The following is a 17,215-nucleotide window of genomic DNA, read 5'->3' on the forward strand; positions in this document are numbered from 1 at the left end:
CATTTTCTGGCAATTAAACCCATCGAGACTCATTGAAGATTACTCTACTATAAAACGTTTCTGAAGTTTTGTTTTCCCTTAAGCAAAACTATATGTATAAAGACAGACACATAAATGTTTCATTGATTATGTTTTAAAGTGAACCCCAATTATGATAAGTAAAACATTCAAAGTTAACTTGGCTAATAGTAAAAGTTATTTGATGTTTTAAGAATTGCTGCCATGAAAAGTATAAAATCAATATCAGAATAAAAGGAAAACAAATTTCATTATAATTAAGTTACACAACAATCAAATCTGAGGAAAAATCACAGCTTGTATGTATTCTCCAAAGGCCTAGATCAATATTTTTACAATAATTAAGAATATACCTTTCAATATATATAGAAACTTACTTACAAACTATGTTCAGAAACATCTCGTTTGACCCTCAATAACAAAATAATCCTTTATGTATCTTTAAATTTGAAATGATTAACATAATAAATAACTCCACAAGTAACCCCTTTCGGTCTCTTTCTATTTATCTACGATATCCTTTGCTTCCAACTGAGACTCATTCCAAAATTATGTTTTGAATTGGTTTCACAGCTTTAAGAAAGGCTACTCTTTGAACTTCCTTTGTATTTGTATTTTAAATTTTAAAAAAGGAGCAAGCAACCCCAGCTTCTGTTTTCCTATTTTCCTTTTTTCTTCTTCCTCACTTGATAGACAAAGTTTGGACTGTGGTTTATGGATACAATATCCATCTACCCAATGGAGATTGCCTAGGCTAGATTTCTCTCAGAATCCTCCCTATGGGAACCCAATAAAATTAAAATTCTGCACTTGAAACCAATTTCAAACCCACTTTTCTATTAATTTTCATTTAAGTTCTCTCCCTCCATTTCTCTAAGAATTTGATAGCATGAATGCTGAGGTTTTATATACAGACTCTGCAGTATAATTTATTGATTTAAAAGTTTGCTTAAAGCAGAAAAAGGAATCAAGATGTTTGCATAACTCCCACCACCTTCTTTCACTTTAGAGTAAAAATATTATAAAAAATAAAGGGGAATTAGGCTTTAAAAAAATCTCCTCAGTATTGAATCTTCAATCACATCTACTGCCACCCCCCCTATGGAATTTCTAAACTGAAATAAATGCCTTAGTCATCTTCATGTGCCATATAAGTATAAAAGGCCCCAAGTTATTAAATATAAGTTCATGCTTTGTCTTATATTAAAGGAAATGTAAGATATATGTAATTGTAGTATGTAATTTCTTTCTTTTTCCTTTGAGCCAGAACAAGATGTTTACTTGAATGCTATTACAGTGACTTATTTTTTTCTTTTATCTAGAAAAAGTAACTTAATTTTCACAGGATTAATTTTAGAATTAGAACCCAACATGTACTGTGCTCATTGAAGGAAAAGACATTGCAGAACTCAAGGGGGATATAGCCATTTGGGAAAAGGAAGATACTGGAGAGTGTATCTATTCCAAAATTTGGAAGAACTTTTACTCTTGTCCACTTTGTAAGGATACTAGGAGAATTCTTTCCTTAGGAGATCTGTATTGTGTGACTGATATTTCTATAACTGAACTGCTTATTTTTTATTATTCTCAAGCATGAGCCTAAAAGGGAAAATGGGAGCTATGCAGGCAAAGCTCATCAATAGTCTCATCAATAGGTATTCTCATCAATACCTAGGGAGTGAATGATTCCATACACAGTTGGAAGAATTAGAGGGATTATTACTGTGGCATAACTTTACAGAATAAATGCCCCAGTGACTAACTCAGGAGTTTCAGTGGATATTAGTAATTATGTTTATATCTAGTCCAAATATTAAATAAACCGGTAGTCTGAGAAAGTTGTGGCAATTCTTTCCAACACTAATTTATAAATAAGGAATTGTTAAAGATATCAGAGATTCTCCTATTAGATATCTACCAAACAGTGAGTCAATAAAAGTTTTTAAAAAGTCTGTTAAGCTAAAAACAACTTCACCAAGACGTTAGAATACAAGAGAATAAATATACAAGCATATTTGGTTCCTTTTTTCACTTTTATTTTCTTGTTGTTTTTTGCTTACCCTAGGAAGAAACTGCTACACAATATTTTTAGGTACCTAAGAAAACAAAACATCTTTTTCAGCCTTATAGATTTGGTAGACAAACATAAATTTAATTTCATCTCGTTCAGAAGATTTTCTACTTTTAGTTGAACATTAATTGCTTTGAAAGGGGCAACTCTCTGGATTGGCTATCTTAATATTCTTGCTGTGGAGTTATACAGTATTATCTCACGCCTGATGATGTGTCACTGTCCTCTTATTCCTGGTGTCTGGCTCCTACTCGTTTTCAGCCTTATCACGTAGAAACTGTAGACTGGAACCACTTTTTAAATGATCTCCTTTGGTTGCCTGAATAGCAGGGAAGATTTTTATTCATTTGCAGCAAGAAACTCAATCATTCTAGGTTCCAATTAGAGAAAGCCTAGGGGCCCTCTTTATTAAGATGAAACACAAATTGTATCAAGACTTGCTAAACCAGTTAATATTTTTATGGTGAAGCTTATTTTATTAAGAAGCTTGAACATTTTAAATACTAATTGGAATATGTGTAGGCTATTTTTAATCGATGTGTAAACTCTAACCTCCATTTTGTTAAAATTGCATCTTATGATGCTAACATTTTTTGCCACCTTGAAGATTTATCATTCAGAGTACAATCAAGAATCCTGCAATGTTCAGTGTCAGGAGTGACTTATACTGCTATAATCTCCTGTTAACCATTTTTTGCAGGTGTTTGTTCATTATTTCCTAAAAGAGAGAATTATTATTTTAGAAAAAAAGTTTTTTAAATACTGGCAACTTGAATAATTTTTCTAGATCTTTAACTTCATTTCCTTACACAAAATTTAAAATATATATCTAAATTTAATTACGTATTTACAGAGCCATGTGCTTTAAGATATGACTTAAAGCTTATGAACACTAACAGAGAAACAATTGACAGTTTAGATTTGGGGAGTATAATTTTATTTATGGAAATATATAGGTATTTGCATATAATTATATCTGTGTGTTTAAATTCCAACTTATATATGAAGAAATATTGCCTCTTAATATAATAAAATACTTCTATTAAACAGTATTTTAAGGATGAATTTTCCGAAATTCAAATTATCCTTAATGTAACTGTTATCTTAATGTTGGCCTCATGTGGCTTTGTAGAAAGGATGCAATTTCTAATTATTTCAGTTACATGCAGTTTATCATAATTTTATTGTGCCTGCTTTATTCTTTAAAGAATTTTAAGGATGTCTATGGTCCAAGATTATCCAGTCTATCAGTTTTAAAATAAGAATTAGTAAATTCAAATAGCAACAAGCAAATGAGGAATATATGAAGAAAGTTGAGAAGTATTAATGGTTTGACTTTTATTAAAGATGCTATCAGAATGAGTTGTCTATATAATTGGATGATATAAATTATTGTATTCTTCTAATGTTTTTAGATAACAAGCTTTTGCTAAAAAACTAAGTGACTTTTTTACCACATTGCTGATCTACTATTTTGATACAATTTACAATATTTATTATTATTTGGTTCACGACTTTTATTTCTTTTACAAAATATTGTCAGAAAAAAATATATATATTCTTCATCTTAGAAAAGCTGTGGTAGTCATAGGCACCACTTATAAAGACCTATGTTCTAATTGCATTCACAACAACAAAGCATAAGTTCAACGTTTTCGCCAAAATAAACAAATAATTAAAGCTTTTTTGAAATTAGTTTATAATGGTAAGATAAAATCTTGTTTAAATTTTAAAATTTTGACATAGAAGAACTAGGAATATATTCATCATGTTAGAACACAAGGGGTAGTGGGCAAAACATTGACTATGGATTCAGACCAGGGTTTGAATATACCTCTAATCTTCTATATTATTATCTGCATTATATTTTTAAAAATGATGTCATGTTCTTATGAGGATTATAGTAAATCTATGTAAAGTAACTAGGACATTGTCAACACATGGTGATAGATACTAATAACCATTCTTATCATTAACAATTACATAAGACTGAACTCTTTGAAGACAGGAATTCATGATTCATTTATCCTTTCTTTCCTGAAAGCAGGTTTTGAGAATTTTTTGCAAGTATTTGATTAAAGGAGAACTGTCAGTTTCTATGAGTTCAGTTTTTTCTTATATTCCACATATAAGTGAAGTCATATAGTATCCGTCTTTCTCTGTCTGACTTTTCCACTTAGCGTAATGCCCTCAAGTTCCATCCATATTGTCACAAATGGCAGGATTTCCTTCTTTTTTATGACTGAATAGTGTTCCATTACATTTGGAATTTATTTTCTTTATCCATTCATTTGTAAATGGACACTTAGGTTGTTTCCATGTGTTGGCTATTGTAAATAGTGCTAAAATGGATATGGGTGCAGATACCTTTTTGAAACAGTTTTTTTTTTCCTTTGGATATATACCCACAAGTAGAATCACTGGACCATATGGTAATTCTATTTTTAATTTTTTGAGGAATCTCCATACTGTTCTCCATAGTGGCTGCACCAATTTACATTCCCACCACCAGTGTAGGAGGGTTCCCTTTTCTCCACACACTCCCCAACAGTCATTACTTCTTTTCCTTTAGAAGGCAGCCATTCTAACAGGTATAAGTGTTATCTCATTGTGGTTTTGATTTGCATTTCCCTAGCTGTTAGTGATGTTGTGCATCTTTTCATGTACCTGTTGTCCATTTGTATATCTCCTTTGGAAAATATGTCTATTCAGATTATCTGTTTTTAATCAGGGTTTTTTGCTGCTGACTTGTATGAGCTCTTTCTTTATTTTGGATATTTACCCCTTATCTTATTTACCCAGACATAATATTTGCAAATAATTTCTCTCATTCCATAGGCTGCCTTTTCATTTTTTAAGTTGCTTCTTTTGCTGTGTTGAAGCTTTTTAATTTGATGTGGTCCCACTTGTTTATTTTTGCTTTTGTTGTCTTTGCTTTTGGTGTTAAATCTGAAAAATCATCACCAAGACTAATGCCAAGGAGCTTCTTTCCTGTTTTAGGTTTTCAGGTCCTACATTCAAGTTTTTAACCCATTTTGAGTTGATGTCTATGTATAACGTAAAATAGGGGCACAGCTTTATCCTTTTGTGTGTGGTGCTTCAGTTTTCCCTGCACTATTTATTGAAGAGACTGTCCTTTCCCCTATTGTGTATTCTTGCCTCCTTTGTCAAAAATTAATTGACCGTATATGCATGGGTTTATTTTGAGCCTTCTATTCCATTTATCTATGTGTCTATATTTTTGCCAATATCATACTCTTTTAATTACTCTTTTAATTACTTTTAATTACTCTTTTAATTACTATATCTTTGAAATATCATTTGAAATCAGGAAGTGTGAAACCTCCAGCTTTTTCCTTCTTTCTCAAGATTGCTTGCCTATTTGGGGCCTTTTGTTGTTGCATACAAATTTTAGGATTTTTTGTTCTTTTTATGTGAAAAATGCCATTGGAATTTTGATAGGGATTGCATTGAATTTGTAGATTGCTTTGGGTAGTATAGACATTTAATATTAATTCTTTCAATCTATGAGCAAAGACCATCTTTCCATTTATTTGACGTCTTCAGTTCCTTTCATTAATGTCTTATAGTTTTCAGTGTACAGATCTTTCACCCCCTTGGTTACATTTTTTTTCTAAGTATTCTATTCTTTTTAATGCGATTATAAAATAGATTTTATTAATTTCAGTTTCTTATATTTCATTGTTGGTGTATAGAAATTCAATTGATTTTTATCTATTGATTTTGTATCTTGTAACTGTACTGAATTCATTTATTAGTTTTAAGAGTTTTTTAGTGGAATTTTTAGGGTTTTCTTTATATGTTATCATATCATCAGCAAATGAAGACAGTTTTACTTCTTCCTTTCCAATTTGGTTACCTGTTATTTATTTTCCTGCTTAATTGCTCTGGCTAGGACTTCCAGTAAAATGTTGAATAAAAGTGGCCAGAGGCAGGAGTGGGAGATAGGGGAAATGGGTGAAGGTGGTCAAAAGGTACAAAATTATAGTTATAAGGTAAGTTCTGAGGATATAATGTATAGTATGCCAACTATAGTTAATAATACTGGATTGTATATTTTAAAGTTGTTAAGAGAGTAGATCTTAAAAGTTCTCATCACAAGAAAAAAAATAACTATGTGAGGTGATGGATGTTCACTAAACTTATTGTGGTAATCATGTGGCAACATTTACATATATCAAATCATTATGCTTTGCAGCTTAAGCTAGTGCAGTGCTGTGTGTCAGTTATATCTCAGTAAAGCTAAGGAGGAAAGAAAAGAGATAACTTGCACAAAAAAAAAAAAAAACCTCTAGAGGGATGAGAAAGCAGGAAAGGTAAGGGGGAGAAATTTCAGGTGGTTTCAGGCAAAGCCATGCCCCCACAATGGTGGCCCCAAATGCAAAGGTATAATTCCAGGTACCTCTGTGGAAGGCTGCTCCAGTAGCCCACAGGCAATCCTCCAGAGACCAGCAGGTATGAGACATTTAGCCACAGAATCTGGGCCGCAGGACGTGCTATCTATCAGTGACTACTATAGTGACTCAACTAATTAGCTCCTTAATACATGTCTGCTTAGTTAAGGAGAATAGAATAAAATTATAATTGCCATACCTCCAAAATCTTCTGAGTGAGTGAATTATGATTCTTTTGGTACCTTATAGAACTTAGCACATAGTTATCCATGAAATGGGTGTTAAATATTTATAAATTGCTTAATTAATTCACAGAACATGTAACATTTCATATATTTTTTGTTTATATGCATGTTTAAATCCAATAGGCCAGAACCTGTTTTGTGGACAAAGGATGGCGGAGAATTACCAGATCCTGACCGAATGGTTGTGAGTGGTAGGGAGCTAAACATTCTTTTCCTCAACAAAACGGATAATGGTACATATCGATGTGAAGCCACAAATACCATTGGCCAAAGCAGCGCAGAGTATGTTCTCATTGTACATGGTGAGTACCTTTTGACATTATTATACATGTGAGAATGACTTGAAAAACTGCTTAAATTTATCAAAATCTTTAGAATAATAAACAAATTTAAAAGGGTTTTCTTTTTCTTTCACAAGGACTTCTCATAAGTGTAAATATCTCCAAGATTCACAATTAATATGTTTCAAGTCAAACTAATAAAATAAAATTACAGCCTATACTCAAAATAAAATTTATATTTGTGGAAGATTTTTTTATTATAAATATGCTGTATAATATTTGGTGGTGAATAGTAAATCATATTAATGGTTTTCTTTACGTTTTACAAATAAATGCTTTAAATTATAAATCAGAATCATGAAAACAATATTTTCCCTGAGTTAATTTTGGTAGTATTTTCATAAAAATATGCTTTATAATCACTATTACTAGTTTTACAAAGAGAGGTAGCATGTAATAGAGATGTAGCAAAGACAGAGGTGTACAATACTAGTGAAAACTGCACTAATTTCTTATGAACAATAATTTGAAACACCCACAGACATTTTTTCTCCTCTGCAATAATCTCACAACTTGAGTAAATATAGGAAAATGGCAAAAAAAAATCCCAATACCCAAGATTAAAAAGAATCTCTGCTTTTCCTAAACTCCAAAAGCCAGGACAAGTTGTTCATGATGTAGCTTTACCATATTGTTAGACGAAGATGAACTTTTCTGAAATCGATAAATATCACAATAAACAAAATTAGGTTTCTTTATTGCAAGACTTCTCAGAGTTTATTTATAGGGTACAATGTGAATCTCCAAGAGAAAAAAGCATTAGAGAATGTAAGATTCTTCTCATATAGTTCACCAAGAAAACGTTTTTTTTTTAAGACTAATGTTGTGTTCTACACAATATTACAGTATTTGAATGAGTACTGTGTAAAAATTACACAATGCTATAATAAATCCAATGGATCTTAGAAATCCTGAAGGGAGTACCTTTATGTGAAATCTTTCTCATGAACCTAAGTATAAAATAACTGTAAGAAGCATGGGTTAATTTTATATGTTTCCAAAAAGGAATTTGGGGGATAAAGTCTAATTCTTTGTAAAGGGATTTAATTTTAAGGAAAAAATAATCCCATTTGTGTTTTTTTCCAAGATGTTTACTTTTTTATGAAACAGGACGAAATTGGAGAAAGAATGATGTATTAAAACAATTTACAACTTTATTTTCAAATTGCCTTAGTGTCTGCCGTTTCTCAGTTCTTAATAACACTTTTGTTCTTAAAGGCAAAGTCTTGCATTGAATAGACTTTCCACATATAAACATCTTGAAGATAACAGAGCTGAGAGAGTAATTTCTAGTATCTCATAAATTGTGCAAATTCCAGCTTTTGGGAAAGATCAGCCTAATCAAATTAGACTGATAAATTGGAATTAAATGTAGTAACCCCCTGTAGATAAACCCTACCAGGCTCACTGCCAGAGAGAATATAACAACCACTGAGTGTGTCAAGAAGATTAGTTAGATCCTTAGAGCAAGATCCAGGAGTAGCTTTCAGTTCGTGCTGACCTGGATGTTTAGATCCTGCAGTCACGGAAATGAAGTCTGATTCACCCTCAACTTGATAAGCGCTTGTTCCACCTAACAGTTTTGGAACCTGGGGCATGTTGCATAGCATGTCACATTGTGTTGAAAGCAATATGACATAAAAATATAGAGAATTAGTAGGGAAGTGACAGAAAAAATAATGTACTTAGATGAAAAGTATGTTATTTATTTTTTTAAAGTAATTCAAGTGGAGAAAATTCATATGTTTTCTCACTGTTTGCAAGCTAGCCAACAGCATGATTCCCTAAATAGCCAAGCTACCTTTAGGTAGTTGGCAGTTGACATATTTCTGATAAATACTTCTCTGAGCACTTTGTAAGAAGTCATTTTTGGCTTTGCTTTTTGAAGTACAATTCATCAAAAGCACCCCATAGATGAATGCTATTCATGCTACTGGATAAATGCTGTGAAGTTCAACAGTGTTTTACCTAGGATTATTGACACAAGTAATGAGAGGCTCGATGAAACAGTGAAACCATATTATACTGTGTTTAAAAAGGGCTCCAATTGGGTTCATTACAAAATAAAGGTTTTTTTTTTCCCTCCTTTGTGCACAGGGTATAACGTTTCATTAGTCACTGGTTGTATAAATATAAAAATCTGCTCTCTTCTGTTAATGGTTTGGCTGTTTCAAAACCCAACTAAATGGTGAAATTTGAGTGGTATTTCAATCTATAATGAATGCTGTATGCATTTTGGAATGGAGTGATAAGTGATCATTTGTGAGAACTTTACCCTTTTATCTTTTACACCAAGTTTGATTTTACATTAGCTGTGATAATTTAATATAGCTCTAGCACAGAAGGGCCTTTCATGAGCTGAGACTGTCTTTGATTCTACCACAGTTACCTAGGTTCTATTGATTCTTAACTTGATGGAGGTCAGAGCACTTTGCTGTGAAATCATCTGCTATCTAGGTACCATCCTAATGGTTAGAATTTATTCTTTGGGTGTCAGTGGAAGTGCATTATTTAAATGTTTTCACATTTAATTGTTAACAGCACTGACTTTGTATGTCATGGACACTGGAGTGTTCCCCCCACCCTAACCCCCATGATACCTTTACAAATTTAAACATTACAATTTCAGATGGTAATTTGAAACTGCCAGTCTGGTTCTCACTCTCAATGAAAGGCCTAACAAAATTCAGTACATGTATACAAATACCTGTAAGATAAAACATTACACTTTTGGGGCTTCCCTGGTGGCGCAGTGGTTGAGAGTCCGCCTGCCGATGCAGGGTACACGTGTTCGTGCCCCAGTCCGGGAAGATCCCACATGCCGCAGAGCGGCTGGGCCCGTGAGCCATGGCCGCTGATCCTGCATGTCTGGAGCCTGTGCTCCACAACGGGAGAGGCCGCAACAGTGAGAGGCCCGCATATCGCAAAAAAAAAAAAAAAAAAAAAAAAAACCAAAACATTACACTTTTGAAACATTTGCACTGTAAAGATTCCATTAGGAAAAAAGGTACCATTTTTTCATTAACAAGCTCAGCAATGGAAAAATTAATCTGTTAAATTAGTAGCCATAGTGATGCTATTAATTCCTGTGAGCACAGTAGTTTTTTTTGTTTTTTGCTTCTGTATAAAAAATATTGAAGTTACTCTCATGTTTTTATTGTTATCATGCTATTTATTTCTTTTGAATGGCTAATTACTTCCATATTAATGGTCTTGAAATATGCTGTTCCATTGCTGTTTTTACTATTTGGAGAACTCAGATCAAAGGAAATATTCATTCATTCACCAAATAAATATTTAGCATTTATTCACTGAGTGCAAATGCACTATAGGAACAAAGGTGAATAGCACTCAAGAAGCTTAGAGTTAAACATGAACGATAAGCATTCAAGTAAGTATAGTACAAAAATCAAAGAGTTATAGGAGTATGGATATACAATGATGTAGATATTCAGAGTTTGTAACAACATGGTCCAAGTGTCTGGAATTAAAAAAAATTAGTAACACAGTACTCCTGGATTATTTATAAACAATCATAAATAGAAGTACCCGCCAGTGTCAGGTACATAGATATATAATAAATAAGAGTATTATTAGTATAATATTACTAGTGGTCTTATGATACCTTAAGGCAATCTCAGTCCAGTGCTCTGGTACAAAATTTACCCAAAGGTTGTGTACAATTTACTGCCCATAGTATTCCCTGAATGGTACCCAGAGCATAAATTAAGTTATCCCTATTGAAGAATGAGAAAATTCTATATTTTTGTTAACTAAGCAATAGAGAAGATCATACAAAATCAACACTATAGCAAATTAGTAATATAGAGAGAGTAGGATAAAAGTTATAATCACCTTTGTTTCTCTGATGCAACATCAAGTTCAGAAAGTTTAGGTAAAATATCCTATCTTTAAAGAAATGCTACCCAGATCTCCATCTTTTAGTATAGAGATCATAGAAGATACCTATTCATCACACAAGGAATGGCTGCAGAGAACTGAGAATGACCTGAGACTAATCTTATTTTGTGGTTGGGGACAATTCAAGTCCTTATATTTATTTGTCATCCACTTATTTAAAATGTATTCTTTTGGAAGTGTCAGAAATTTATAGTACCTGGGAAATTTTGAAAGAATATCTATGAAGAGTGGAAAACATAAATTACCACTTCCCCCCAAATTCTATACTTCTTCCTCCTCAACTATCCCAATGCCTTTGGCCTCCCTTCACACTCATGCTAGAGAAAAGCATAACCACGCCTCAGAATACATATGGAAGATGGACAGTGGTGCTGGAACTCTTTTACTATCATTTGCCCTCCCCAGAATTCGGGAAGAAATACAGTAATACAAGTAGAAAAAATGAGTAACTTATTTCTTCTTCTGCCAGTAGCTGTGCTAACTATGGCAGGTCCACACTGTGGAGAGGAGTAACAGGAAGTCCAGTGTGAGCTTCAGTGGAGAGGACACTCCACTTAGGACCCATCTCAGGGCTGTCTCACACAGTCATGGCAGAGTTGAGATGCACTATTCCAGAACGTTGTTCATGATACTCACCATCTCTCTTCAAATTTACTGTTCATATTACCATAGTAGCACTTATGTGAAATTTTAAATTATCTTACTGTTACTTTTATTCCATTACTTCACTGCTTTTGACTTACAGAAATAAGTTTTTATAACAATTCATTACTTCTTCATTATCTTAACTCTTGCTGTTCTTATTTTGAATAAAATTACCCTCTATGCACCTTTCCACATTTTTACTTTTCTTTATATGCACATATTTAGCTTTTTCTAGCAAATTTCATATGTATGACCATATAAAAACAAGTAAAATTTTTCATAACTAGTATTATTATTATAGTAGAAAGTGAACTAGTATAAAAAGCTTGTTTATGTAATGCCAATCAGTTTACTGACAGTTGCTGACTTTGTATCCCTAAAATATCACTTGACAGTTATGGTTTGTTTTATATATTTGTTCATGTATCTATTGAAATGAATACTGATGAAAAATGTGATATTGCTTTTTGTTTGCTTGCTTGTTTCCAGGATAATTTACCTCAAAAATAACACATACATAGAAAAAGATCCATCACATTTTATTGTTAGCTAGTAAGAACAATTATAAAAATAGTGTTTCAGGTTTTTAATTTTTATAGTAAGAGAGAATATTACTGCTAGAAATATCTATGTGTTTTCGTTTAGTGAAAGGTATCAAACTATTAAATATGCCTTTCCAGCTTTAAAAAAATTGATACAACTGCTACTTTCATTTCACTTTATTTTTATTGTTTAATAATAAGTGTCAAAATTATGCAGAGACAGAATGTTGTACACCAAGATATTACAGATTCCTGCATCAAACCAAGCTTCCAAACTTTGTTGTTCATTTAGATACCTGTCTCTTTCAGAGACTAGAGGTAAATGCAGATTCACTTCCCATCCCAGGTGCTGATTCTTCCTTTCAGTCAATTTGCTTACCATGGGAGAGAGGGAAATTGAGTCATGGAGGGTAGCCTTTCTTTCACTTTAACACACATTTCCAAACCATCTGTTATCTCCTTCAAATACTTAACTAAGGTATAAGATATAAATTCAATTGCTTTAGGGTTTTAGTTCCTGATCCTAAATTTAGCAAAATAAATAATACATATATAGGTGCATGCCATACTAATTATGAAACAGATTAGGAATATCCTAAAGTAATATCCTAAATTTGTTTTTAAATTTGTCTTACTCTAGAACTAAGCAAATATGATTATAATAAATACTTTCCTAGTCTTAAGGTATATATTTTACATATTCCTTCTATGATTACCAATGATTTGAAAGCTAATGAGAACTCTCAGTAACTAAAATTAGGAGTGTACTTCTGTGCTTCATAGTAAATATGTAGCTAGACTAAAAAGTTGGCAGTCACACTTACATTTACTGTTATAATTATCCAGCAACAAAACATTTAGAAACATTGAGAGTCTACATGGTTTTTTTTTGCTTAGCTGTGCTGTTAGGAAAGGTAATACAGATTAGAATGGAAATAAGAGAGTGAATCTTTGAGCTCAGATGAGTGGGTGGGGAGCAGGAAAGAGAAGACTGGATTAATGGACAGATGTACAGCCAGCCTAGCAAACATTTGAAAGGGATTCAGCTAAAATCTGTTTCCTCACATGGAAACAGACCTACCAGTTGGTAAATTAATTCTGTGTGCTCATAATGAGCATTTTTCCTTTGGAGATGCTTTCTTTAGAAGCATAGGTGGAAAAATATATGGTCTAGGAAGAAAAGGATAGAAAAGACATCCATGTGGAACAACAAAGAGTGCACTGATGGAAGAAGTCTATGTCTGCTGCTCTCATCTCCAGTTGAGAGTTTCCAGACAATAAACTAGTTGGATGAGTCTTAAAACAGTACCTTCTTTAATCACTGAGATAAAACATAGCATCTCTGGACATGAATAAGCAGGGAGAGCTGTGATGCCTGTGGGAAAGGAGTACTTCTGACTGGATGAATATGCTGTTGAACTCTGCAGAGAGAAGTGGAATGGGATCAAGTAGTGGAGACAGGGGCACTGCTTTCATTATAAAGCATTTTGAAAAGTGGATATGTACAGGCATACTCAACACGGAGTTGAGGCTAAATTTCATCTCTTTAAGACGAGCCTAAAGTGGACAAAGTTTCACCTTTCAAGGTAAAAATTCGTTGAGATACCACTCTGAAGTAAATGTTTCTGTGGTATCTAGATAGATCACTGACTAAAATGTCCACTCGGAAAACCCTCATTCCTGTCTGAAGGGAAGAAAGACTCCACCACCGAACAAATCCAACATTTAAAATGTTTTCCCTTGCAGTCTTTATATATGATCTTTTCTGCCAATTTCAGTCAGGTAAGCAGAACAGAAGGGTTATACCCGTGGCACTTAGTCTTTCTAGATTTTTTTATGTGCAAAAAAGGCTACATTATAGCTTTATAAAATGTAGAGAGCTCTTCTCCCCAAGTATATATGCATTAATTCGTTAGAGAAATGCCATCAATATTCAATCGCCCATGGGGGGAAATTTTTGGCATTCCTTTTTAGAAACAGTGGCATGCCTAACTAGAAGAAGATTTTACATAAAATCTGCTTTGTAGCTTCTTACATAAATGTAGTTTTCACAAACATTGTAACAACATATCACATACTTGTTCCAGAATCTAAGAATTATCCTCTAATCCTCTCTGCCCTTCTTTCCAATTCATCAGCAAGTTCTCTGGCACTGTTTCCACACCATTCTCCCAGTCTCATATGACTTTATTTTAATTCTCTGCAGGGCATTTATCATTATTTGGTATTTTAGTTGTATATTTGATTGTAGATATGTACATGTATATGTATATGTGTATTATACACATGTACATATATTGTATACGCATGCATTTATGTGCATATATTATATGCACAAAGCAGAAATCTTATCTTGGAACAGTGCCTTCTAAGTAGCAGGCAATCAAAAATATTTCTTTAATGATTAAATTTCTTTATCTCCCTGTTTCTCTCTTTCAACAGAAGAAACCTTAATAAAATAATACACATATGTATGTATAGATACATATGTACCTACATAAATATGCACAAACCCATATTCACATACACACACATATATACATGTATATACCTAAGTGTATATGTGTGTATGTGTGTGTATACACTGCCCTAACTTCCGAACCAAATCAGCGTAATGATATTCATTCCTTGGTCACCAAAATCAAGACCTTTAACTTTCATCCAATATTGGGAAAATAAGTGAGATGTATTTACTTGGCAATCCATATGTAAATGGCGCCTTATGGATTTAAGCAGTGCACAGTATGAATAACTGTGTATAGAAGAATTCACATCTCCAATAGAAATCTTTGAAGTTAGGAGAGTTTTGCAATTGACTTCACATGTCTGTTTATCATTTCACAAAACTCTATGACGATAGCTAACTTAAAACTGGATTTGTTTTTGGAAAATCTATATCCTTTCTCTTTATTTTAATATATCATTTCTTATAAAGATAACATTTATCTTTAAATGTAAAGAGATGTAAAACTTCTCTGAGGCATGGCCTGAAAATCCACATCACAATGATATTACTACTAGTAATATTTTACTATTCCAGGAAATTTTTCTTGAGTATCTGCTGTATATACCGTGCTAGGCCAGGCACTGTAGATCCTATAATAAATAAGTAAACACTCTCAATTATGTCTGGACTTCTTAGTAAAAATAAACCAGTGAGGTGTTTTCACTCATATGTTTTACCATGATGCAATTTCACAGATGTTTCAAGGTCCCCTCATTAATTGTAATATTTCAGGAGACATAGCCAGGAGAATATGAAATTCCACAATTAGAAATATATTACTTTGGTAAAATGTTCACTTCTTTATTGAGCCTATATTTTAAAGATAAATAATTTGGGGAAGGTTATCAATCTGTGTCACCAAATTCCATGTGGGAATTAGTTTATTAAATAAGCTTTTTTTTTTTTTACAACTTTATTGGAGTATAATTGCTTTACAATGGTGTGTTAGTTTCTGCTTTATAACAAAGTGAATCAGTTATACATATACATCTGTTCCCATATCCCTTCCCTTTTGCACCGCCCTCCCTCCCACTCTCCCTATCCCACCCCTCCAGGCGGTCACAAAGCACCGATCTGATCTCCCTGTGCTATGCGGCTGCTTCCCACTAGCTATCTATTTTACGTTTGGTAGTAGATATATATCCATGCCACTCTCTCGCTTTGTCACAGCTTACCCTTCCCCCTCCCCATATCCTCAAGTCCATTCTCTAGTAGGTCTGTGTCTTTATTCCTGTTTTACCCCTAGATTCTTCATGACGTTGTTTTTTTCTTAAATTCCATATATATGTGTTAGCATACGGAATTTGTCTTTCTCTTTCTGACTTACTTCACTCTGTATGACAGACTCTAGGTCTATCCACCTCATTACAAATAGCTCAATTTCATTTCTTTTTATGGCTGAGTAATATTCCATTGTATATATGTGCCACATCTTCTTTATCCATTCATCCGATGATGGACACTTAGGTTGTTTCCATCTCTGGGCTATTGTAAATAGAGCTGCAATGAACATCTTGATACATGACTCTTTTTGAATTATGGTTTTCTCAGGGTATATGCCCAGTAGTGGGATTGCTGGGTCATATGGTAGTTCTATTTGTAGTTTTTTAAGGAACCTCCATACTGTTCTCCATAGCGGCTGTACCAATTCACATTCCCACCAGCAGTGCAAGAGTGTTCCGTTTTCTCCACACCCTCTCCAGCATTTCTTGTTTCTAGATTTTTTGATGATGGCCATTCTGACTAGTGTGAGATGATATCTCATTGTAGTTTTGCTTTGCATGTCTCTAATGATTAATGATGCTGAGCGTTCTTTCATGTGTTTGTTGGCGGTCTGTATATCTTTTTGGAGAAATGTCTATTTAGGTCTTCTGCCCATTTTTGAATTGGGTTGTTTTTTTAAGGTTAAGAAAGACCTTGCTTTTGCATGAGAACTCTGAATTCTAGGGTTACAGGTGATAGGAGGGCATATTGAAAGTGGAGCTTAATAGGCATTTCTTCACAATTCTGCTTAACATTATTCTTAATGTTTATTAGGGATTATCTGTTGTGGATAGATCCAAGAGACTCTATTTATTAATATGCTTGCACAAAAAGTATCTACAAATAGCCCTTGTTGGTTTTAAGTTACAGGATAGCAAGTTTATAATAATATTTTTGAAACCCTCCCAAGTTCTCCTTTAATTTTCATTTAAATAAGCTTTTATATTGCAATATTAAGTATTCTATTTGAATGCATTTTACTACCTTTAAAAATCGATCAGACAACAAACATATATGTGAAAATTAGAATTCACTGGAATTAGTGCTGTGTAATAACTTCCAATTTAATGACAGCATTTTTTAACTTATGCAAATTGGTAACACAGCACAGTAGAACAGTTTAGTTAAGCCTTAAGGATATTTAGTTCAGGATTCCAGAACCCACTGTTACTGTTTTATGGAATTTGTGTATTAAGTAAGAAGAATCATTTATGCATAAATGACCAGGTCTAAACTCTGTTTTTTTTA

General features: G+C 33.1%; 1 protein-coding gene across 7 annotated transcripts in view; it reads left to right on the top strand.

Moving 5' to 3' along the window:
• Nucleotides 1-17,215, top strand: part of CADM2 (cell adhesion molecule 2) — a gene marked incomplete at both ends in the record, with an annotated part of 1,085,551 nt that overhangs the window by 989,840 nt on the left and 78,496 nt on the right. For all 7 annotated transcript variants that reach the window (XM_081235460.1, XM_081235462.1, XM_081235464.1 and 4 more), the window contains one exon: nt 6,873-7,051. In XM_081235460.1, the coding sequence (XP_081091586.1) occupies nt 6,873-7,051 (179 nt within the window). The remainder of the gene's footprint in view (nt 1-6,872; nt 7,052-17,215) is intronic.

The sequence above is a fragment of the Mesoplodon bidens genome (assembly GCF_964165515.1).
Source record: "Mesoplodon bidens genome assembly, chromosome: 5".
NCBI classification, from domain to species: domain Eukaryota; kingdom Metazoa; phylum Chordata; class Mammalia; order Artiodactyla; family Ziphiidae; genus Mesoplodon; species Mesoplodon bidens.